This window comes from Dryobates pubescens, chromosome W (genome assembly GCF_014839835.1).
Source record: "Dryobates pubescens isolate bDryPub1 chromosome W, bDryPub1.pri, whole genome shotgun sequence".
Classification (NCBI taxonomy): domain Eukaryota; kingdom Metazoa; phylum Chordata; class Aves; order Piciformes; family Picidae; genus Dryobates; species Dryobates pubescens.
Window position 1 is genome coordinate 875,020 of NC_071656.1, and position 25,528 is coordinate 900,547.

At 43.2% G+C, this 25,528-nt stretch overlaps 1 protein-coding gene across 1 annotated transcript; it reads right to left on the reverse strand.

The window, feature by feature from the left end:
- Nucleotides 1-383: 383 nt before the first annotated feature.
- SMAD4 (SMAD family member 4) lies at nt 384-25,528 on the reverse strand. The gene is made up of 11 exons (XM_009901354.2): nt 25,229-25,528; nt 21,563-21,737; nt 21,130-21,159; nt 18,415-18,630; nt 16,911-17,030; nt 16,668-16,778; nt 15,302-15,352; nt 4,790-4,973; nt 4,321-4,489; nt 3,254-3,392; nt 384-1,217 (listed from the first exon to the last, which is right to left on the reverse strand). Exons 1-11 carry the CDS (start codon nt 25,466-25,468, stop codon nt 1,006-1,008), a joined length of 1,647 nt encoding a protein of 548 aa, XP_009899656.1. The 5' UTR covers nt 25,469-25,528; the 3' UTR covers nt 384-1,005.

A 25,528-nucleotide genomic window follows, 5' to 3' on the forward strand; every position in this document is an offset into this window, starting at 1 on the left:
TCATTACCAGTTGATAAGGTCCTTGATGGCATAAGGGCTTTAAAATAACCAAAAGATATAAAAATAAGTTTGCCATCTTGCCCTGAGTGGAAATAGTGAACAGATACAAAAAGCCTATGCTAAATATCAAGGTTGGATTCTACATGATTTCATGGTAGACATGAATAAAGAGTAGTGTGGCTTTTTTTTAAAGACCTACCAAGTTTTACTTGAGTAAAATCAGAGTTAGGAAAATATGCTTCTGCTTCAGTTCTTGAGCCACAATTTCAGTGGCAACTTTGCAGACTGGGAATTTCATGGTGTGTTTAAATTTGAATTCCAGCACTGAAAGTATCCATTTCCTTTAGTGTTTTAAAACTCACCTATCTATATAAATTAAAAAAAAAAAATCTAAGATCTGCTTTCAAATCTAGTGAGGGAAAAGTTCTTTTTTCTTGCTATTTCTCATCAATGCCAACAGAATCCTGTCTCACCTGTCACTTTTTGGCATCTTCTACATTTTGATCTGGAAAAATCATAAGTTTAGGTCAAGAAAATAAAAAAGCCTTCTGGTAACAATTGCTCCCTAAAAAGAACATCACAAATCAGTTGGAGTAAGGTAAATGTTTATCACTATTCAAAGGAATTGTCAGATATAAATATATATATATTCTGCATATAAAAGGCTTCTGTGAGGCTTATAACCAAGATGCCATCATAGAGAAGGGAAGTTTCAAAAGGAACAAACCCAGTGCTGTGAAGTCTCTATAAGGCATTTACTGTTCACTTCAAGCCCTGAGCCACGTGTTATGAGACAATTAAGATCTGAAAATAACCAAAAATTAAAATTCTGCATGTTCAGTTTCTTTCTGCTAAGAGCAAGGTGGCAAACACATTTTTAAAACCTGGGTTTAGAAGATTAAGCAGAACAAAAGAATAATATAACTTCAGGTTATAAACAGAATCTTATTTTACAATCCACCATCCTCACAACATTACAGCCCACAGCAGTGTAGGAGAAGGGTCTCAGTCTAAAGGTTGTGGGTCTGCAATCGGCATGGTATGAAGTACTTCATCTAGGAGCTGGAGGGCACGGTGTAAGTGGATCTCAATCCAGCATGGTGTCTCTTTGATGCTCTGTCTTGGGTAATCAGGTCCCCAACCTTTTACAAAGCTCATCCTGAGTATGCACAAACGGCGAAGGTCATCTACACCAATTCCAGCAGCAGCTGACAAACCTAAACAGGAGAGGTTTCCAGTAAGCATTCACAGACACATTCTTTGATCAGGTGTTTGTTGAGCCAGTCTCGTTTGCTCAGCTCTTTCCTCACATTCAGTTCCCTCTCACCACAGCCAAGGCCAAGTGACATTATTAAATTGATGCTATAATGAACACAGCAACTATTTTGCCTTTCTTCCCATTCATTTTTTAAAAATAATTCTGCAATCTTGAAAGGATGTTCCTTATACTGAAGCAGACATGATGAAACCAAATGCCATATGTGACCTGTGCAAGCTTGAGGAGTGGGCCTGTGTGAACCTCATTAAGTTCATTCAACAAGGACACGTGCAAAGTCCTGCACCTGGGTTGGGGCAACCCCCAGTACCAATACAAGCTGGAGGATGAAGGGATGGAGAGCAGCCCTACAGAGAAGGACTTGGGGGTACTGGTAGATGAAAAACTGGAAATGAGCTGGCAATATGCATTCGCAGTCCAGAAAGCCAACCGTATCCTTGGGCTGCATCCAAAGCAGTGTGGCCAGCAGGTCGAGGGAGCAAATTCTGCCCCTCTGCTCTGCTATGGTGAGACCCCATCTGCAGTGCTGTATCCAACCCTGGAGTCCTCAGTACAGCAGAGACATGGACCTGTTGTAGTGGGTCCAGAGGAGGCCACAAAAATGATACGAGGGCTAGAACCCCTCTGCTGTGAGGACAGGCTGACAGAGTTGGAGTTGTTTAGCCTGGAGAAGAGAAGGCTTCAGTGAGACTTTCTTGTGGCCTTTTAGTACTTAAAGTGGTCCTATGAGAAAGATGGGGACGGACCTTTTAGCAGGGCCTGTTGCAACAGGACAACAGCTGATGCTTTTAAACTAAAAGAGGGGAGATTTAAACTAGAGAGAAGGAAGAATTTTTTTACACTGAGGGTGATAAAACACTGAGCCAGGTTGCCCAGAGAGGTGGTAGATGCCTCGTGCCTGGCAACATTCCAGGTCAGGTTAGACAGGGCTCTGAACAAGCTGCTTTAGTTGACAACGTCTCTTCTCACTGCAGGGGGTTGGACTAGATGACATTTAAAGGTCCCTTCCAACCTAAAGCATTCTATAGTTCTATAATACAATACTTGTAAAACCTTACTTAGGAAATACAGTCAAAAAATATTTATTCTTGAAGTTTGTCAAATGCTGCATTCTCAGCCTAAGAACTCAGACTAACCACTTTCAAGAAGGTGGATGAACAAATTATACTACTTATAACTCATAAAATAAGATGATGAGTACAACTGGAAAAATTTCAATCACAAGTATGACTAAGACAAAAGCTAAATACATTCCCAAAAATGCCTTCAGCAATTTGTAGGATGGCTGGAAAGAGCCACATGGCAATACAAGAAATTCAGGAAACACTATGGCACAGAAATCAGCTTGAGTCATGCAAGTACTTAGTTTTAAAAGTACTTAGGTACAATTTAAAGGATCTAGAATTCAGTAACTAAGAAAAATCTAGCCCAGAATAACTTCACAAATAAAAGAAAGAGAAAAACATCCTCATGTTTTCTCCTTCCTCTTCTTAAGAATCCCTAGTTTCCCTAAACTTAGGCCAGGACTTTGTCATCCAGTAATTCTCACCGTTGTAACAATTTTATGATCTTAGATCCAAAAGTTCATTTTTCAAGATCATGTCTCAGCAGCCAAAAGTATCTGTTTAAAGTTACAGGTTTATGCCATTTGACCTTGTTTTCTTGTTATACCATTTGACATGTTTTCTGCTCTACTGCACCACTTCTTGCAGTACAATAAGTAGCTGCTTCCATACCCAACATTCCCTGAAGACCACAGAATGAAAATTGGTGTGTGGAGCAAGTAGAGAGTGAATGAACACAGACTTACCATGATGACACCCCAGCTCCACCTCATCCCAATCCTGCTACCTCATTCTAAGTCCATTTGTAGTCACAGAGGCAGTAGGTGGATGGTGGGTGTGTGCTGTTGTGAGGGAGAGCTGTGGGTTTTTTTCAGGTAAGGAAAGAAGGAGATCAAGGTGTTCATGTACTTACTAATGGCTGGGGCTATTCCACCTACTGATCCTGGTCCAGGGATGTTTCCAGCTACTGCTGCAGCTTGAGCAGCAGCAGCAGCTTGGGCAGTGGCAGCCTGTTGTTGCATCTGACGATGACATTGGCGCAAATCAAACACCTTTAAAAAACAAAATAAATACTCAAATACGAAGACTTATTGAAATCAATGAAGGAAATAATTCCTCAGCTCCCATGCCTGATAATCTGGACCAAACTTCTACAGTCCCACCACACAGGTGGGTAAAAGGAAATCTTCCCTGACTAGTTCAATTTCTAACAGAAATAATCCACTAAATCTAATTCTTAGAGACTCTTCTCATATGACATTACCACTGCTGGCAATATCAGAACCTATCTGAGCTGAGCAGTACCCTGTGCAGAACCAACTGCAGGATCACAATCTGAAGGATACTACGAGCTGAAAATATTCTGACTTTTGTGTTAAATACCACCATTTCCAGAAAACAGGCATAGAATTAAAAATGGAAGCCAATGAGTTCTGTTTAACTTTGTCAAACTTCATTCATCTTCACTGCTTTATTGAAATGCATCAGTCTATTTAAAAGAAACACCAATAATTTCTAGGCCTGAAGTTTTAGCAGTGAGGTTTCAGGTGGGTGCCATTTTTGATCTTTGTGATCAGGCTTTGGCATTAATATACACAGGAACTCTGTTCTCACACTAGAAAGCTTGTACAAAGAGGCGGGTGAGGTTTCTTTCACATTTGTTACATAACCTGCCTGCACAACTGAGGATTAAAAATGACAACAAAAAAAATCACTGCAAACTTCAAGCAGTTTATCTCTAATTCAAGATAGAGTTTTCACAAGTGTCTTAAATAAATTTTTAAGCCTGGCAGAGTTCTCTTGGTTTGGGGAGTAAAGAAACATTATCTTAAGTGACTTGTTGAATGGAACAGGCTAGGCTTTTCTGAAGAAGAATCTAAGTTCCATTTATTTCAGTGTCTCAGAGCTTCCCTAACATTTATAAGAACCAAACAATTGCTATTTCTCACCCCAATTTTCATCAAGGACCACCAAACCAACCTTTATGTATGCACTTGGGTAAATCTTGTGAACGGCATCCCCTGGTGCACGTCCTGCTTCTCTGTCCAGGTAGTAACTCTGAACAAAGACTGCATGGTCACTGAGGCACCTAACCCACACGTCACCTTCTCCTTTGCATTCCAACTGCACCCCTTTACCTATGTGCAACCTGAAAAACAGTTCCAATGCACCAGTGTATCTGTAATATAAATCAGATTTTTACTAAATAAGCCACAAACAGTTCTCCAGCTCTACTCCAGCCCTTCCAACTCAAAGCATTCCATGATTCTACAGTAAACTGTTATACCATAACTTATACTCCACTCATAAAAGGACTTAAAATTGTAGATATTATCTTGGATATAAATTTGTTAATAGTTACACAAAGTCTGTAAAGTACAGACTGGAGGTACACTCAAATATTATCAAATGCCACAGATAGATGAAGATTTCTGGATCTGCAGAGTACCTTGCTCTCTCGATGGCTTCTGTTCTATGCACATTGGAAAGCTGACCCAAGCAAAACCGGTCTCCTCCAGAAGGATCCACGTATCCATCAACAGTGACAATGGGACAGCTTGAAGGGACCTTAAACGTTTCCCCAACTTGCACATCCATTTCAAAGTATGCGATTGAACACCAGTATTCTGGAGCTGAATAATATATATACAATTAACTGACTGAAAAGCACAAAACCCCCCTATAAACCCACTCCAGACAATCAAGTAAGCCTTCTGAAATCACATTCATTATTCAGAGCAACATACACACCCGCATAAGCAAGTTCAGAGAGACAAAGGTGTGTTTAGTAGCACAAAAAAATACTACATACTGCAATGAGCATAGGCTTGTCAATTTTAATTGAGCACACATCAATGCTAGATGGTTTTGTAGTTAAGATCTTCCAAGCCTTTTATACAACTTATAATTCCAGTTGGATTTTGTAAGCCATCTTCATTCCTGCAACTTGATTTTTGTAAGGCACGGGACTTTTCCAGTCAGTAGCTGAGTTCACATATAGCTGCTCACACAAAACTCCCCCACACCACCCTCCCAGTGGAATGGGAAGGAAGATTGGGAGCAAAAGAATAAACAAAAGCCCTGTGGGTTGACAGAGAGTTTGATGGAATAATACAAAAAATACCAGATTTCTTTCTTGGAAGAGAGCAAAGCAAGGCAAAGTGAAGCAAAGCAAAGACAGACAAGAGAGGGTGCAAAACCCAGAAGTGGAAGAAAAGAAAGTGAAACCTGGAAACAGGAAAATCATCTCATGTTATAGTCCAAACTCCAAGCCCCATCATCCTTTGCCCCAGCCAGCCTTTTCCTTATACAGCAGGCATGATGTCAGCATGGTATTGAATACCTATTAGCTGGTTCAGCTGGCTGCCTTGATTGGTGTTCCCTTCCAGCTGAAACCTGGACGTTATACACCCCTTATTCTATACCATCTACGTCATGCCCAGCAGCAATTAACATAATGCAACACAACTTATACAACATTCAACACAACCCATACCATGTGTAAGATTCACTGCCTATTCTCACAGAAAATGAGATCACCTTGTGGTACACAGTGGACATCTCCAGCCTCCCACCAGGTGCACTCAGGTCCCTGGACAAAAGCAATCCCATGGATGGGTTTGCCTTTGCCTGAAGCAGGACTAACCCAGACCATCTTCCCTAATACATTGGTCATATGCACTACAAGGATTTTATCTCGTTCTACAGCACATGGGAGTTTGGATTGGGCAGGGCCAGTGCGATTGCTAGATCCTCTGGTGTTAACCAGGTGACTTGTGCTTAGATGTGCATCCCAATTTTTAAGGTGTAGTAGGTTGAGAGACCAATTCTCCCACCACGGGCAAAAGAATAGACAAATGGATTGTAAAAAATGGTGGAAAGTTTAAATGGAAAAAAGAATGAAAGTTTTTACAGAGAACCACAAACACCATGACAAAATAGAGAAATGCCAGAACATACCCAAAAGCATCCCACCCCCACCTGGGGGTACACCCAAAACCTTTCTCCCTCCCCCTCCCCAGCCTTGGGCCTAGTCAGGCCCAAGAGGGGCCATGAGGCAGCTTACCTCATTTACCAGGTAGCGGTGAGGGAAGAAAGAGAGCAGAGAGGACCCCCTGCTGATGTTTTATAGGGGAGCAGGGCATTATGGGATGAAATACCTGGCTTCCTGTGCCCACCCACTGGGCTGGACCCTTTTGGGACATGCTTGAACCACCATATAAGGGTTCCTCTTCCCATTGCTCTCAGGGTGATTTTCAGCAGTCTGTTATGGTTGATCTTCCCAGCAGCTAGTGTGTGACAAGGAATGTGATACACCCACACAATGTCATGTTCCTTGGCCCAAGTGTCTACAATGTCGTAAATCCCATTATCTGACTCAATTCTTTTTGGGGTGCCATGACAATAAAAGATTTGTTTTTCAAGGCCCAGGATAGTGTTCAGGGTGGTGTCATGGGGCACTGAATGTTTCCAGCCCTCCAGTGGTTGCTTCAACCATTCTAAGTATATGTTGTTTGTCTTGGGGGGTTTGTGGCAGTGTGATGTAATCAATTTGCCAGGCTTCCCTCTGTGTTATTATAGAGCATTTCCAGCACAGCTAGTTCCTTCAAGTACTGGATACCTTTCTCCCTGGTGATCCACTTCCCTGGTTAACATATAATATCTTCCTTGAAAGGGTACCTATCCTTCATGTCTGATAGAAGTTGTCTCCAGATGCAAACTGTCTGTTTTCTAATCACCTTGTCAATGCCCCCTTCCCTAGACAATGAAGCCAACTGCTTTGTTTCCCTACCCTGTAATTCCAAACCAATGGCCCCATTATCCCAGTTTCAGGGCAGCCAGATAATAATGTGCTTGCCTGGATGGCAGCCGAAATCCTTTTGCATTTCCCACAGCTCACCCAAGGATAAAGACCAAGTGATCTTTGAGGTCTCTTCCAATGATCTTTGAGGTCTCTTCCAACCTTGGTGATACTGTGATCACTTCTGTCTCTTTCTCTTGTTCCCGTGATGGCACTGATTCATCCTCACCCTTTGAAAGATGAACTGATTTTTTAATAGATTTCTTTTTCTGTATAGGGACAATTGATACCTGCACAGGGTGGTTCTCTGATGCAGCTGCATTGCCTGTTGTTGGGGTTTGAGTAGCTGCAGTGCCTTCTCTTACCCCTGAGGGCACTGAATAGTAATGAGAAGGGCTCCATAGGCATGGGCTGTGCCCCAATGCATTGTGGCGATTTGTGTTTCTTGGGAATTTCCAGGCTAACAATAGACTTCTCCCAAATATTTTACTAGTTTGTCAAGATTTTGCACTTGTTGGGGGGTGAAATTCCAAAACATCAGAAGTGATCACTGTCCTAGGCACTTGCCCATATTCTCCCCTATACCACCCTGCCACTCATAATTATCCAGCCTCGGGACAGATGTCCAGGTAGTATTCTTGGGAAAGATTTGTGTTGCCTTGCACAAGACCTGGGACACATTTAGTAGACAAAGCAACAAAAGAAGGCTGGTCTGGGTGACCCACAGATATTAGAAATTCTCAAAAAATGAAAAAGTGTTCTCCACTGTTCCACCCCTTGATTGAATGAGATTACTAATAAATGACCACATAGAAATACCAGCTTAATCGAGTGACCAAGGACTAATCATATCATAATTTGTCCACAGCCAGTATAGTAACATAGCAGTTCTAATCTGTTTCCCTGAGCTGCTAAACACCACCACAGGGAGCACATAAAGTACATAAGGATTTATATAAAGTAACCAGGAAAGCAAATGCATTAATATGGTGACCATACTGAGGAGAAAAAAAGGTATACAAAATTATTTCAACAAACTTTAGATGAATTTTCTCGTTATCTCAACCCTGTCATGCCCCATGTTGGGTGCCAAAAAGGACTGTTATGGTTCTGACTCAGACAAAAGCTGAGTTCACACACAGCTGCTCAGACAAAACTCCCACACACCACCCTCCCAGTGGGACAGTGTAACAGGTTAAACTCTGAGAATGGGTTAACCTGCCTGTTTCACCCCGCAACAGAGAAGTGAGGGAAAAGTAACACACAAAAACTCTGGGTTGAGATAAAGAGTTGAGATAAGAGTTTAATATAAAATGAAACCACATGAATGCCTAATAATAAAATGCACAATTACCTTATCTTAGACTGTTTGCAGAAAAAGCACAGTGAAATGCAGGAAAAAACCCCAACAGCAGAAAGCAGAAAACCAGTGTGCTAACCAAATCCCTCCCATATCACTACCATTCCTGTGGGAAGGAGCTAACACCCAAAAAACCCAGAACCCAAAAGCAGCAACCAGAACAGGAAGCCTCTCATGTTGCAATCTGAACTTCAAGCCCCATAATACTTTGCTCCAGTTGGCATTTTCATTTTGAAGCTGGCCTGATGGCAGCATGGGATGAATAACAGCAGCAAATATTCAACTTAACCCATGACATTCTCCGCCCCTTATTCTATACCATCTGCATCATGCCCAGTAGCAATTAACATAAAACAATATACATCATACATCAGTCACTGTCCATTCTCAATATGAGATCACTTTGCAGTACACAGAATACTTCTCACTGTAGATTCTCTGGAGCTCCACCTTGTTCCAGTACAGTCTGAACAGTCCATGATCAGTCCAAATGGTGGGGTTGTGTTTCTACCTCTGGGGCAGTCGATTCCAGTGACTCCTTCCACTCCTCCAAGTGAAATCAAATTGTGGCTTGCATGACAGTGCTCAGCTTCCAACACATCTAGGAGTGGAGATCTCCCTGTCACACCAGAAATACAGATGGGTTACACCCCTTCAACTTGCCAAACCATCAGTTCTATACAGTCAAATAAACCCAGCTGTCCCTCTCTTCCATCTGTTTGGAGGCAGGGCCTCTCTAATTCTGACTGGGACCACTTGCATCTTGTGAAGATGCTTTGGGAGTCCCTTCAGGAGGATCAGAAGTGGTATCAGCTTGTCTGCTCTTTTTGGGTGACTTTCCACTGGAAACTGAGGCAGCATTCTTTGGAGGAGAATTCCCCTGTAATTCATGTACTCATGCAGCCAGGACTGAAGTGGGATTTCCATCCCACTTCCTCATGTTCTCCCCATGGTCACATAAATATAACCACAAGGCACGTCATGGTGTGTGTCTTCCAGATTCACGCCCTTGGACTACGGAGCACCTGCTCCTCATGGCTGAAACACAGGACTGTACAGGTGGAGAGTAGAACATGTTTTTCTTGAGTTGATGGACCTCCTGGGATAGTTCCTTCACAGCTGAAACACTGGCCTTGACAGAGGAGGAGAGATTTTCCTCACATTGCTGAGGTCTTCTGCTTGTTTCATCTGCTGTTTGTCCTTGGCCATCTTCTAAAACCAGAGATAGAAGCCGAGCGAGCAGCCCTGACTCTTTGTCTTTGTTCCCATGATGGCCCTGGATCGTCCTTATCTTTTGCAGGATGAGCTGCTTTGCTCATATGCTTCTTTTTCTGTATAGGGGTAGCTGATACTGGCACAGGCTGGTTCTCTGATGCAGGTGTCATGTCTGCTGGTCTGTCTGTAGTCCCAGAGATCTTCTTTTGCTCCTGAACACTCTGAATACTGATGAGAACAGCTCAATAGGCATGAGCCAGGCCTCAACACAGCAGTGATTTCTGTCTCTTAGCAATTCCCAGGCTGACTACCAGCTTTTCCCAAACATTTCACCAGCTTGTCAGGATTTTGCACTTGCTCAAGGGTAAAATTCCAAACCACCAGAGGAGACTACTGCCCTAAGAATTTACTCAAACACACATAATTATCTAGCATTGGTGCAGATCTCTTAGTGCTATTCTTGCTCTGAACAAACCCAGAGCAAACTGGCCCACCAGTAAAGAGCACACCCACAGCACAGCTCTAAGCCATTCCCCTAAGGTGATATCCAGCACCACTGCAGGCACATACAGGACCCCATACATCAGTGCCAGCCGCCCCCAGAAATCTAATACATCAACATCGTGAACACACCACAAAAAAAAAAAATGTACATAAAACTCTCTTAACAAGCCTCAAGCCTTAATTGAATCCTTTCATTATCTTGCTTCTCATTATGTCAACCCTTTAGTCTCCTGCCAAAATCCAATTGCCTTAGTTAAGACAGCTGCTTTTGAACCACATGTTCCGGGTGCCAAAAGATGTAAAAAGTTAAATGCTGAGAACAGGTTAGCCTGCCTGTTTCACCCCGCAACAGAGAAGTGAGGGAAAAGTAACACAGAAAAACTCTGGGTTGAGATAAAAAGAGTTGAGATAAGAGTTCAATATAAAATAACATGAATGCCTAATAATACAATGTGCAATTACCTTATCTTAGACTATTTGCAGAAAAAGCACAGTGAAATGCAGGAAAAAAACCCCAACAGCAGAAAGCAGAAAACCAGTGTGCTAACCAACTCCCTCCCATATCACCACCATTCCCGTGGGAAGGAGCTAACACCCAAAAAACCCAGAACCCAAAAGCAGCAACCAGAACAGGAAGCCTCTCATGTTGCAATCTGAACTTCAAGCCCCATAATATTTTGCTCCAGTTGGCATTTTCATTTTGAAGCTGGCCTGATGGCAGCATGGGATGAATAACAGCAGCAGATATTCAACTTAACCCATGACAGACATCAAGGAAGATCAGGAGCAAAAGAATAAACAACAGCTCTGTGGGTTGAGACAACCCACAGACAAGGCTTTAAACTAGTTTCGAAGGGGGAAGGGGCTGAAACCAGTCCCCTCAGGCAGGAGTCTGGGGGTGATAAGCTAGAGTCAGAGGTGAAACCAGCAGCCCAGCTGAGGTGCATGTACACTAATGCATGAAGCATGGGTAACAAACAAGAGGAGCTGGAAGCCTTGCTGCAGCAGGAAAGTTATGATGTAGTGGGACGACTCACATGACTGGAGCACTGCAATTGATGGCTACAGGCTCTTCAGGAGAGACAGGCAAGGAAGAAGGGGTGGAGGGGTGGCCCTGTACATCAGGGAGGCACTAGATGCCATTGAGACAGAGATTAGGGATGATCGGGTTGAGTGCCTGTGGGTGAGAATTAGAGGGAAGGCCAACAGGGCAGACATCCTGGTTGGAGTCTGTTATAGACCACCCAACCAGGAGGAAGATGTTGATGAAGCATTCTATAGGCAGCTTAAGGCTGTCTCAAGATCTCCTGACCTTGTTCTCATGGGCGACTTCAACCTGCCTGAAATCTGCTGGGATCTCAACACAGCAGAGAGGAGACAGTCTAGGAGGTTCTTAGAGTGCATGGAGGACAGCTTCTTATCCCAGGTGCTGCATGAGCCTACCAGGGGTAAAGCTATGCTTGACCTCCTCTTCACCAATAGGGAAGGGCTGGTGGGTGATGTGGTGGTCGGAGGGTGTTTAGGGGCCAGAGACCACGAGAGAATTGAGTTTTCAGTATTCGGTCAAGCTAAGAGGGGCAGCAAGAAGACCTCCACTCTGGACTGCCAGAGGGCAGACTTCAGGCTACTCAAGGAACTAACTCAGAAGGTTCCTTGGGATACAGCCCTTAAAAACAAAGGGGTCCAGGAGAGCTGGACCTGCTTCAAGGAGGAACTCTTGAAGGCTCAGGAACAGGCTGTCCCAGTGTGCCGGAAGATGAGCCGCCAGGGCAGACGGCCAGCCTGGATGGGTAATGAAATTCTAAAAGAACTAAGGGAAAAAAAGAGGGTGTATCATCTTTGGAAGAAAGGTGAGGCAACCCATGGAATGTTTGAGGATGTTGCTAGGTCACGTAAAAAGAAAATTAGGGAGGCAAAAGCACATTTGGAGCTTTAACTGGCCTCTGCTGTGAAGGACAACAAAAAGTCCTTATATAAATACATGAATAGCAAGAGGAAGGGCAAGGACAAGCTCCACTCCTTGGTTGACATGGAGGGTAATGTTGTATCAAAGGATGAGAAGGCAGAGGTACTTAACACGTTCTTTGCCTCAATTTTTACTAGCAAGACAGAATGTCTTCCAGACAGCTGGCCTGCAGAGCTAGCAGAAGGAGCCAGGGAGCTGCACAGTCTGCCTATGTTCCAGGAGGAGGGGGTAGTTAGAGATCTCCTCAGCCGCTTGGATCCTCACAAGTCCATGGGACCAGATGGGATCCATCCTAGGGTGCTGAGAGAGCTGGCAGATGAGCTGGCCAAGCCACTCTCCACCATTTTTCAACAGTCCTGGCTCACTGGAGAGGTCCCAGAGGACTGGAAGCTGGCCGATGTGGTGCCCATGCACAAGAAGGGCCAGGTGGATGAGCCAGGGAATTATAGGCCTGTCAGCCTGACCTCAGTGCCAGGCAAGATTATGGAACAGGTCCATATTGAGTGCAATCACACAGCACTTAAAGGATGGCCAAGGGATCAGGCCCAGCCAGCATGGGTTTAGGAAGGGCAGGTCCTGCCTGACCAACCTGATCTCCTTCTATGATCAGGTGACCCGCCTGGTGGATGTGGGGAGGCCTGTGGATGTAGTCTACCTGGACCTCAGCAAGGCCTTTGACACCGTTCCCCATAGCAAACTCCTGGCCAAGCTGTCAGCCCATGGCTTGGATGGGAGCACACTTTGATGGGTTAGGAACTGGCTGGAGGGCCGAGCCCAGAGAGTGGTGGTGAATGGTGCCACATCCAGCTGGCGGCCAGGCACTAGTGGTGTGCCCCATGCTCTTTAACATCTTTATTGATGATCTGGATGAGGGCATTGAGTCCATCATCAGTAAATTTGCTGACGACACCAAGCTGGGGGCAGGAGTTGATCTGCTGGAGGGTAGAGAGGCTTCGCAGAGGGACCTCGACAGGCTGGACAGATGGGCAGAGTCCAACGGCATGAGATTGAACACATCCAAGTGCCGGGTTCTGCACATTGGCCACAACAACCCCATGCAGAGCTACAGGCTGGGGTCAGAGTGGCTGGAGAGCAGGCAGGTAGAGAGGCACCTGGGGGTGCTGGTTGATGGTAGGCTGAACATGAGCCTGCAGTGTGCCCAGGCAGCCAGGAGGGCCAATGGCATCCTGGCCAGCATCAGGAACAGTATGGCCAGCAGGAGCAGGGAGGTCATTCTGCCCCTGTACACTGCACTGGTTAGGTCACACCTCGAGTACTGTGTCCAGTTCTGGGCCCACGTCCAACCCATCAACCAATCCAACCCACTTAAACAACTAACCCATGGCACCAAGCACCCCATGAAGTCTCCTCCTGAAAACCTCCAATGATGGCGACTCCACCACCTCCCCAGGCAGCCCATTCCAATGGGTAATCACTCTCTCTGTATAGAACTTCTTCCTCACATCCAACCTAAACCTCCCCTGGCACAGCCTGAGACTGTGTCCTCTTGTTCTGGTACTGGCTGCCTGGGAGAAGAGACCAACATCCGTCTGTCTACAACCTCCTTTCAGGTAGTTGTAGAGAGTAAGGAGGTCACCCCTGAGTCTCCTTCTCTCCAGGCTAAGCAACCCCAGGTCCCTCAGTCTTTCCTCATAAGGCTTGTGTTCCAAATCCCTGGCTTTTTTTGTCAGAGAGCAAAGCGAGGCAAAGTGAGAGGGTGCAAAACTCAGAAGCAGAAGAGAGCGCAAAACCGGGAAACATGAAGCATCTCATGTCACAGTCCAAACTCCAAGCCCCATCATCCTTTGCCCCAGTCAGCCCTTTCCTTATACAGCAGGCATGACAGCAGCATGGTATCGAATACCCATTAGCTGGGTCAGCTGGCTGTTTTGGTTGGTGTTCCCTCCCAGCCGAACCCTGGACAACAGGGTACAGCAATAGGCTATAAAGATGATGAGGGGGCTAGAACATCTCTCTTATGAAGAAATGCTGAGAGACTTGGGAGGTTTAGCTTAAAGACAACTGAGGGGGAATCTTATCTTATCAATGCTTATAAATACTTAAAGGGGGGTTGTCAGGAGGATGGGGCCATTCTTTTTTTAGTGATGCCCAGTGACAGGACAAGAGGCAAGAGGCAGAAACTTGAACGCAGGAAGTTCCATCTAATCATGAGGAGGAAGTTCTTTATTTTGAGAGTGGTAAAGCACTGGAACAGGCTGCCTAGAGAGTTGGTGGAATCTCCATCTCTGGAGTCATTCAAAACCTGCCTGGACACCATCCTGTGAAACCTGCTCTGGTAGGGGGGTTGAACTAGATGGATCTCCAGAGGTCCCTTCCAACCCCTATCATTCTGTGATAAGGTTTAAAAGACATACTAAATAATAAGAAATACAATTTAGCTACAGTTAATTTCAACCAGCAAATATCAACCATTTTATTTCTAGTACTGATTTAGTCACTGGTCAATGAATACATGCGTTAAATTTTTAGGCTTTTCAGCTACGCAGCTCTTCCTTCACTGTTGCTGAAACCAGAAAAGCACTTTGCACTAGAGCTAGCCTGTACCACAAGACAAGACCTTGTTGGTTCCTTGTGATCATAAATGAAGACTCTTGGAAAGAGCAAGCTTCAATGTAAAGGTCCAAAGAGAAACGTTAGCACCAAAATGCTATGGTCAACACTTACATTTCATCTGGCTGTGATGCTGGATTTCTAGATGGTGGATTTAAGAGAGCTTTGGCATGGGCTAAATGCCATGATGTTTTTAAGCAGGCAAAAAATATAACTTCAGGCACCCTGTTAAGTTTAGGATGGAGGACACTGAGAGTTCAGACACCTCCAGGGTTGGAATCAGCTTAGTGTGAGGTTAAGGATTGCAATTTTGGACTTGGGTATGTAAATCGAATTCAGTTCCCAGAGTACATGATTAGTTCAAAACAGAATTCAAAACTAAACTTATTGCAAAATGATTCCTCTCTTTCCTCCCCTTTTAAATGTGTAACACAAATTTCAGAATGCTTAATACAAAACCAAAATGAAACAAAAAAAATCTGACTCAAACCAGAAAGTTATTCTCTTCCACCATATTTAGAATTACATGTTAGACTTTACTCACCAGGATGGTTTGATATAGGTGGCTGGAATGCAAGTTCATTGTGAACTGACCCTTTAAAAGAAAACACACAATTTGTTTTACATGAGGTAAAACAAGCTTTACATTCTTGTTTTCCTATGAAAACGGACTTGTGAGAATGCCAGATGTTATAAATCCCAGTAATTTCTGAATCAATTGGCCAAATCTGATAGGGGAGAAAAATGCCCACAGAAGAATTATACTCTCCTGAAAATTCAGAAATTGAGTGGAGCAAAGAGCTTTGTTTATATCCCAGGAGGAAAAGCTGCATGCTTCTCAAGATAGACTCAGCTCCAGGAGAGAACAGAAATCAGATGGAGCATAGAGATGTAACAGAAACAGGACTTAGGCTTCACATCTGCCCCCAAGTTGGGCAAGGAAAGAATCACTGTATAGAGTATTATGAGTAATAGCAGTTTTTGCAATAAAATGTCAAAACAGGCGGCTTTCTGAAATGATAAATGGCAGTGTCCAAGAACAGCTCTGTGTGGTATCACAGAGAAACATTTATAGAGGAACTACTGCACCAATGAAGGTTTTACACCTTGGTATTTCTGAAAAGTAAGGTGATAAATGAAGTGGGATTCTAACAGGATAAAAGAATGAAACTTAATAACTATCTAAACCACAATTTTCTTGATAGAGACAAGCTGAAAAGTCATTCTAACATTACCTCACAGTATATTTTCCCCTCCACCACCAATGGCTGCAGCAAACAGGTGATCTGGTTAAGCACTAAATTTAAAAAAAAAATTGGATCCAGCTATTTACCACAAAATTTAGGAAAACATTAATTTGGGTAGGGGTGGTTTACATTATACTCTTATAATGAATATACTGTGCAAGACACACTCAAAGTTTGGCCAATTTTTTGTTCTTCTCATCTCCTGTACCTTAAAACAAGAGGTTGTAGACTTCTTTTGTAGGATTTTTCAATTTTGTGTGTCCAATGTACTTACAAAACAGGCTGTGACACAACTTTATTGACAAGAACTTTAATGCAGAAGCTTTCACAAAGTTCTTATACCTGGCTAATGTACACAGACAGATGTCTTCCAAAGCTTAGTGTAGATTGTTACATCATTAAGAAATTACTTCAAAATTTTGAGAAAATAAAAACAGCCAGGAACTTGCTGGTGAAGTATCTCCTCTGGAAAGATGAAAACCTGACTGGATGTGATCCTGGGCAACCTGCTCTGGGTGACCCTGCTTTAGCAGGGAAAAGTGGACTAGATGATCTCCAAAAGACCTTTCCAACCCCTCACTATTCTGTGGGATTCTGTAAAGAATAATAAAAAATGAGCCCTCATTATTCAATAACATTGATTTGGAACTCCGCACTACTCACAGTAATGTCCAGGATGCATAGGTGGGTGATGCTGAAGATGGCCGTTCTGGTGGTGAGGTATGGTAGGTGTGTAGGCTGCTGTCCGACTTCCAGTCCAAGTTGTAGTACTATCTAGAACAAGAAGGGAGTGATTGTTTTTTAAGGGAGTTTTCCCTCTTTTCGCTTCTAATCCTCTATTCCTCCTAAGCATTTGGAAACTGGTTTTAGAAAAACTAAGAGTAGTACACATATGTATATACTCACTGTGATGGTAAGTAGCTGGCTGAGCTGTAAACCCATTCTGCTGAGTTCCTGGCTGAGGCCCTGAAGCAATCTGTAAGAGTCCATCACTATGGCTACCTGTCAATATACTGGTAGGTTGACCTGGTAAAAGAACATACTACCTATTCATGAACGTTCCAAAATTGTAATGAAGAGCTTAGCACTACTTGGTAGGAAGACACCCAACTAAGGGCACTGCAATACACAGTTCCTACAAGTTTGCTTTCAGCTTTTTTTTTTCCTTACCACCCACCTGAATCTCCATAGGATAGTTGTGGCTCTGACACCCCTTAATGTTTTAGAAGTATGCAGAGAACTCTGTTTATCAACCACACCTTGCTTTGGTTCACAAATTATTTTTCAGTTTGAAAAACAAGAAGAGATGTCACAGGTTTTAATTAGAGTAGATTTGGTATGAATCCAAACAGGCCAACAGCAGGTCCATTAAGTTGCTTATTTATGGCATAACTTCTGTTCCCAAGGAGGACACTCAAATTTAGGCTCCTCCAAAACATACTGAACATTATTTTAGATTTAAATAAAATAGAGCTGCATACATCACTGGACTCCTTCCTGAGAAAGTTGCTGGGTTTTTTTCTCACAAAGAAATATTTCAATAATATTTCAATATTTCAATAATATTTCAATAATTATCTAAGCTTTGAAGTAAAAACACCAGATATTTCAGAACAGGTTAACAGAATTTGATTTTACAAGGCTTCAGCTCAGCCATTAACACTAAACTGATCAGCAGTTTCACACTTGCACTCTCAAACTGGTTTGGCTAGAAGAATAAAACACATTGAACACTTGAACTATAACCTAAAACAAGCTTTCTTTTTTCCTGTTCACTTGGCTCCAACAATTATAGCATTGATGAGGAAAACGTTATTGACTATAAACTGTTGTGCTGCCTATGCTTTTTTCTCTGCTGAACACAAATATAGGCATTGTATCTCAGCTTGGCAAAAACATCATTAGCTTTAGCAAAAAAGCTGTCAGCTGAAATTAAAGAACATTATTGAAACACCACACCACTGTAATTCACATTTGATAAATTAAATCCATTATATTCAAACATTTTGGATATTAAAGTGACAAAGAGTACATGAAACCCCTCCATATCTCATGGTTTCCCCACATTAGGGCTGCAGGACACTGCCTTACTGTCCTGCTGGAGTGGTGTGAGGTTTGACATTGGTAGTGATGTTAGTCTTCCACTTATACCAAATACACACAGAAAAGAAAAACTTCACCACTCACTTTGGCATATCCAAAACAGTCTTGTAACACTCCTGGAGTGTTAACACTTAATTAGATGCCTAGATCTAGATGTTAACACTTAGAAGACTGCCTAGATTGTGCTCCCACATGCTTTAATCAGCATCACGTGGTAGCAGCATGATTTACTTTGCCAAAATGCAGTGGCCATCTTTGAGCATTTACACTTTCAGTTTAGCATTTTGTATAATCTCTATGATCTTACTTGTTGAAGCCACAGGAATGTTGGGAAAATTAGTGGTGCTGGTAGTGCTAGCCTCAGTAGGAGCTAACAAAGCTGGGGTGCTATAAGGCTCTGTAGATGCCCTGTTACTGGGTGGGTGTTGGATGGTTTGGACTGAATGGCCTTCAGCAGAAGACAACGATGGCTGCCCCTCATAGTCATGAACGTATTCGTCTTTCACCAACATGCTTGATGGAGCTGTGAAGAAGCAAACCAGTTAAACAAGCAAATCTCTTCTCAGGATTTAACTACAAATTGCACTGCAGCTTTCAGGAGGAGGATTTAATCTCTATAAACATTGCTAGAGCACTCCTCTAAATTACAAATAAACATCTGAAGTCTGCAAGCAGGAAATTTTGAAGAGTAACTAGATGGAAAAGCAAACCCTTTATTTGGCTTACTGCTCTCAAACAAGTAGTTTAGTCCCACAGCGGACTCGAATACCATTTTTTTCTCTAGTCCATCACTGTGTGATTTGATTTGGTTAATAAAAGGGAAAAATATGCTTTTTGTCAAGCACCTAACTATATGTTAAAGCAGCAGCTAACAAACCAATTCCTAGTCTTCAAGTAAGAACATAAAGCTCCAATGAAAAAATTTAATTCATGAACACAGCACATAAACAATGCATCCCTTAAGGAATTTGAAGCAACTCCCATCCAAATAGCCCAGAAACATCAAATTTACATTCAAAGACAATATGGCACTACTCTATACTTAAAAATGCAGCCACTAATTCAGTAGATTCAGGGAAGTGATTGTCCCCCTGTACACAGGACTGGTGAGGTCACATCTTGAGTACTAGGTTCAGTTTTAGGCTCCTTAATCCAAGAAGGACACTGAGGTGCTGGAGCAGGTCCAGAGAAGGGCAAGGAAGCTGATGAAGGGTCTGGAGAACAGGTCTTGTGAGGAGCAGCAGAGGGACCTGGGCACATTTAGTCTGGAGACAAGGAGGCTGAGGGGGAACCTCACTCTCTAAAACTCCCTGAAAGGAGGTTGTAGTGAGGTGGGGGTCAGTCTCTTCTCCCAGTAACATGTGATAGGATAAGAGGAAATGGCCTCGAGTTGCACCAGGGGAGGTTTAGATTGGACATTAGAAGAAACTTCTTCACTGAAAAGGCTCCCCAGGGAAGAAGATAAATCACCATCCTTGGAGGTGTTTAAAAGACACAGATGTGATGCTGATGGACATGGTTTAGCATCAGACTTGATAGAGTTAGATAATGGTTGGACCTGATTATCTTAAAGGTCTTTTCCAACCAAGAAAATTCTATGATTCTATACTCCACTTACAATGTAAGGAAATTACCACCATCACCACTAGAAGAATTTATTTCTGAGTATGTTCAAATAAAACTCTTATATCACATGCTCACATTTAAACTGGCATTAAATATATTAAAATCTGACAGTAATTCTGTTTCCTGCTGGGGAAAAAAAATAGCAGCATGACAAGGAACCACTTAGTATGTATTTAACTGCTGTCTACTGAGCTTTGAGTGGGTACAAAAAGATATTTTTTTTTCAGAAGATATGGGTAATGATGCAAATCAGCAGAGATGAGCACATAAGTTATATCTTGTAACAGTTCATTGGGTAGTTTGTTGGGGGTGTTTAAAGTAATTTTTGCTTGAATGCTTCTAATAATATGCCAAAAACAGGGGATTATCCAAATTTCCTTCTCTATGAGTTTCTTGTGGAAGAAAAAAAAAATTAGGTTTAAAATAAAGTCATTACCAGCTGCACAATCTGAGATTTCTGAATGATGTTAATTGGACATTTAGTGACATGTTTCAGGGAGAGCAAGAACATGTTTCATTCAATTGTATAATAATTACAGGATTCCTATTATTTTTCTCGTTAAGCTACTTATTAAATCATAAGCATCTATTATTCTCAATTCAATTAAGTAGTATATCATATGGCACATGTTCCTGGGTGTCAAGTTATTTTTTTTTAGCAGCCATGGTTTAGTTGATTAGATAGTGTTGGATGATAGGTTGGACTTGATGATATCAAAGGTCTTTTCCAACCTGGTTAATTCTATTCTATTCTATTCACAGAATGCCAGTGTGGTGGGGGTTGGAAGGGACCTCTGGAGATCATCTAGTCCAACCTCCCTGATAAAGCAGGGTCACCCACAGCAGGTTACTCAGGATCATGTCCAGGTGGGTTTGGAATCTCTCCAAAGGAGACTCCAGAACCTCTCTGGGCAGCCTGGTCCAGAACTCCAGCACCCTCACAGAAAAAAGTTTTTCCTCCCCTACAGATGGATACTTCCTGGGTTCCCTGTTGACCCTTGTCCTGTCATTGGGCACCACTAAAAAGAATTTGGTCCCATCTTCCTGACCTCCATCCTTTAGATATTGATCAGAATTGAGAAGATCCCCTCTGTCTTCTCTTCTCCAAATCACTCAGCCTTTCCTCATCGGAGAGATGCTCCAGGCCCCTCAGCATCTTCATAGCCTCCACTGGACTCCCTCCAGTAGTTCTTTGTCTCTCTTGAACTGAGGAGCCCAGAACTGGATCCAGTACTCCAGATGTGGGTTTACTAGGGCACAGTAGAGGAGTAGGAGAACCTCTGCTGACCTGTTGGCTACACTCTTAATGCACACCAGGAGACCATTCAATGGTGAGGGTTTTGTTTTTCTTTTGGGTCAGGGTTTAGTAAATGTAATAGCAACCAGAACTACTTACCAGAACTCTGTAGTGTCAGTCCTGAGAGATCTTTACAAAGAAGAAAAAGAAAAGGGTGTGTGGAGGATGATACACACAGAGATCTTCAACAAGGTTTGAACATTAAGTTTATAAGTCTTTATGAATTCATTCTACAGACTCTACGTATTACATCCTCTCCATCACAACACAAGTCTCCATGTTAAATTACTCATAGTATAAAAATTAACTGTATTACACAGAAAGGCTTAAACCAAAGCCACAAACTATTCTTTCACATTTGGAATAAAGGTAAAAGAGTAATTCCATTAAAAAGATGGACAAGAGCATACGAGAGTAACTGATAATAAAGATCATTAATGTTTCTAATTCAGACCTGTATTTTCTGCACTCAACAAGAAAACATTTTACATTCTATTCCTACAGTTCCGTCTTAAATCAAGAGTCAACTTACCAATGCCAGGTGATACTACACGCTCATAATGGTAAGGATTTACACAGACACTGTCGCATTTTAAGTCAAAAGCATACTGACAATATTTAACATGCTTGAGTTCATTTTTATGAAGATCAGGCCACCTCCAAAGACGAGCGTAAATTACATGAGGGAACCCCTTGCGGCCAGCCACCTGAAAAGTTAAACACAAAAGTTGATTGGGAAGGTAACAAGAGGTTTTGCTTTCCTTAGTGAGGAGCAAAGCTGGAAGAGGACAACCACCACCACAACCTTTCTCCATTATCAAAATATGAACAACAAGAAAAATAAAATCATAGAATCACCTGGGTTGGAAGGGACCTCTAAAGGTCATCTAGTCCAACCCCCCTGCAGTGAGCAGGGACATCTTCAACTAGATCAGGTTGCCCAGAACCCCATCGAGCCTCACCTTGAATATCTCCACAGGGATGGGACATCAACCATCTTGCTGAACAAGATGTTCCAGTGCTCAACCACCCTCATTGTAAAGAACTTTTTCCTAACATCCAATCTAAATCTGCTCTTCTCTGATTTAAACCTATTGCCCCTCATGCTATCGCTGCAGGCCTTTGTAAACCATCTATCTCCAGCCTTCTTGCAGGCCCCCTTCAGGTACTGGAAGGTGGTAATTAGGTCTCCCCAGAGCCTTCTCTCCTCCAGGCTGAACAATCCCAGCTCCCTCAACCTGTCCTCGTAGCAGAGGTGTTCCAGCCCCCTGATCATTTTTGTGGCCCTCCTGTGGACCCGCTCCATCAGGTCCATGTCCTTCCTGGATTGAGGGCTCCTGAGCTGGATGCAGTAGTCCAGGTGCAGCCTTACCAGAGCAGAGTAGACTGGCAGAATCACCTCTCTGGATCTGCTGGCCATGCTTCTTTTGATGCAGCCCAGGATGCGACTGGCCTTCTGGGCTGCAAGCGCACACTGTTTGCTCACATCCAGCTTCTCGTCCATCAGCACCTGCAAGTCCTTTTCCTCAGGGTTGCTTTTGCAGAGGGACCTCGACTGACTGGACAGATGGGCAGAGTCGATACTGGGATTGCTTAGCCTGGAGAAGAGGAGGCTCAGGGGAGATCTTCTTGCTGGCTACAACTACCTGAAGGCAGGTTGTAGCCAGGTGGGGGTTGGTCTCTTCTCCCAGGCAACCAGCACCAGAACAAGAGGACACAGTCTCAAGCTGTGCCAGGGGAGGTTTAGGCTGGATGTTAGGAAGAAGTTCTTCATATAATGAGTGACTGGCCATTGGAATGTGCTGCCCAGGGAGGTGGTGGAGTCACCATCACTGGAGGTTATTTAGGAGGAGACTTGATGGGGTGCTTGGTGCCATGATTTAGTTCATTAGATGGTGTTGGATGATAGGTTGGACTTGATGATCTCAAAGGTCTTTTCCAACCTGGTTAATTCTATTCTATTCTATGCTTTCTATCACCTTTTCCTCCAGCATGTATTGATAGCGAGGGCTGATCCCACCCAGGTGCAGGACCCTGCATTTGGTCTTGTTGAACCTCATGAAGTTCACCTGGGCCCATCTCTCCAGCTTGTCCAGGTCCTTCTGGATGACATCCCTTCCCTCCGGCTTATCGACAGCACCACTCAGCTTGGTATCATCTACAAACTTGCCGATAGTGCCCTCTACCCAGCTGTCTATATCAATTGATAAAAATATTAAACAGTACAGGTCCCAGTACAGACCCCTGAGGGACACGACTTGTCACTCCTCTCCATCTGGACTTTGAGCCATTGACCACTACCCTATGGATGCGACCATCCAGCCAATTCCTTATCCACAGTCCACCCATCAATCCCTTGTCCACTGATGCAGTTGTTCTGTCACAGAAAGCCACTAGGTTGGTCAGGCAGCATTTGCCCTTAGTGAAGCCATGCTGGCTGTCTTTAATCACCTCCCTGTCCTCCATGTGTCTTATCAGACTTTCTAGGAGAACCTGCTCCATGATCTTCCCAGGCACAGAGGTGAGGCTGACAGGTCGGTATTTCCCAGGGTCCTCCTTTCTGCCCTTTTTAAAAATGGGTGTAATTTGTCCCTTCTTCCAGTCACCAGGGTCTTCACCTGACTGCCAGAAATTTTCAAATATGATGGAGAGTGGCTTGGTGGCTACATCAGCCAGTTCTCTCAGGACTCTGGGATGCATCTCATCAGGTCCCACAGACTTATGTTTGTTCAGGTTCCTCAGGAGGTCTTGAACCTGATTTTCACATACAGTGGGAGGGACTTCATCACACTGGTCCCCACCTTGTGATTTTTTAACTTGGGAGGTGTTGGGAGAGAGATTGCCAGTGAAGACTGAGGAAAAAAGTTGTTGAGGACCTCAGCTTTCTTCCTATATGTTGTTACTAACTGACCGTTCTTGCTCTTCTGGGGACACATGTTTTCTTTTACCTTCCTTTTTTCATTGATGTACCTGTAGGCCTTATTATTCTTTGCATCTTTTGTCAGGTTCAGCTCCAACCATGCCCTGGCCTCCCTGACCTCATCCCTACACAATTGGGCAGCATCCCTATACTCTTCCCAGGATACCTGTCCCTGCTTCCACTGCCTGTTACAGCTCCTTTTTGCCTTTTAGTTTGACCAGCTCAGCCATGCTGGTCTCATCCCTGATTTCCTACACCTGGGGATTGAGATCTCTTGCACTCTATGGAAAGCATCCTTAAAGATCTGCCAGCTCTGTTCAGATCCCTTATCTCTGAGGGCTGTTTCCCATGGGGTCCTACTTACTAACTCCTTGTAAAGCTGGAAGTTTGCTTTCCTAAAATTTAGAGCCCTGTCTATGCTTCTCATCTGCCTCATACCCTTTAGGACAGTGAACTGCACTAGTGATGGTAAACTGCATTACCACAGGTGGTGCAAAGTTTACCCAAATTCTGTACTTAGCAGGAATACATTTCTAGAAGGGTTTTGCTAGGGTTAAGTCAACACCATGATTCTTCAGAAAAAATCCTGGATACAAAATAGGAGCAGCAGAATTTTTGCTTAATGTAGTATGTATGGTCACCTTCCCCATCATGGATGATGAAGCTTTGCCCCAAAAGAAGAGGAATGAGGCATTAAGCTATGCTATAAGGAATTTACAAGTAGAAGAATTCCAATCCATTATAATGAAAAAAAACCCACCAAGATCCTCAAAAAAAAAATTCCATGTTTTTAGGGTAGACAGGAAATTAGCCAGCAAACAGATCATCTGTCCTGGAACAAGGAAATCATGACCCAATCTATGCAGTACTGAATATTGATGGTGTAAGGCTAACATAAATCCTCAGTGCAGACTCCTCAGGGTACCTTAGCAAAGGATCATAGGTCTTTCTTCATATTGCTGACCAAGACAGAGCTAAACAGAAGCTTGTAGTGAAAATACCAGGACAAGCAGTTGAATTTGGTACATGAACCTACTTTTTACTGTCAAACACATGTTTGTTTATAATGGCTGATCCAACCCTTCTGAAAAAAAAATAAAAATCATTAACTACCTGCAACAGTCCAGAGCTCCAGCCACAAAACATGCCTACAAACAGAGGCAAGGGGGAAGATGCAAAAGAAGAGCTACACTTCCTCAACAGCCTAAGGATCCTGCATCACTCACTTCTGCTCCAGCTTCACTAGGAGGAAAACATCTGATTTTCACTGGTACTAACCTGAAGCCTCCCATCCAGTGTTCTCTGTATCGTAACACACTTGCTAGGATGAGCTCCATTTGTGGTTATAGCTGTAATCAAAGAATCCAATTCATCTTTTTTCTCCTTTAGCTTTTTAACTAAACTTTCTATTGCACGTTTGGCAAAAGTTTCACTTTCTCCACCTTGACGATGGCACATCAAGCTGTGGACAATGCTCAGACAAGCATCATTACTTGTTGGTGTGTTAGTAATAGACATATTTGTCACAGCTTTTGTTTTTTTTCCTTTCAGATCAAGTGCCAGTTTTTGGGGGTTGTT

What these genes read in the sequence shown, in the direction of transcription:
- SMAD4 (XM_009901354.2), bottom strand. Translation starts at nt 25,468, where the DNA reads ATGTCTATTACTAACACACCAACAAGTAATGATGCTTGTCTGAGCATT. An exon ending in GCCAGCTACTTACCATCACA is followed by an intron (nt 16,779 to 16,910) that starts GTGAGTATATAC and finishes TTCTTGTTCTAG; the next exon opens with ATAGTACTACAACTTGGACT. An exon ending in ACCTATATCAAACCATCCTG is followed by an intron (nt 4,974 to 15,301) that starts GTGAGTAAAGTC and finishes TATATTATTCAG; the next exon opens with CTCCAGAATACTGGTGTTCA.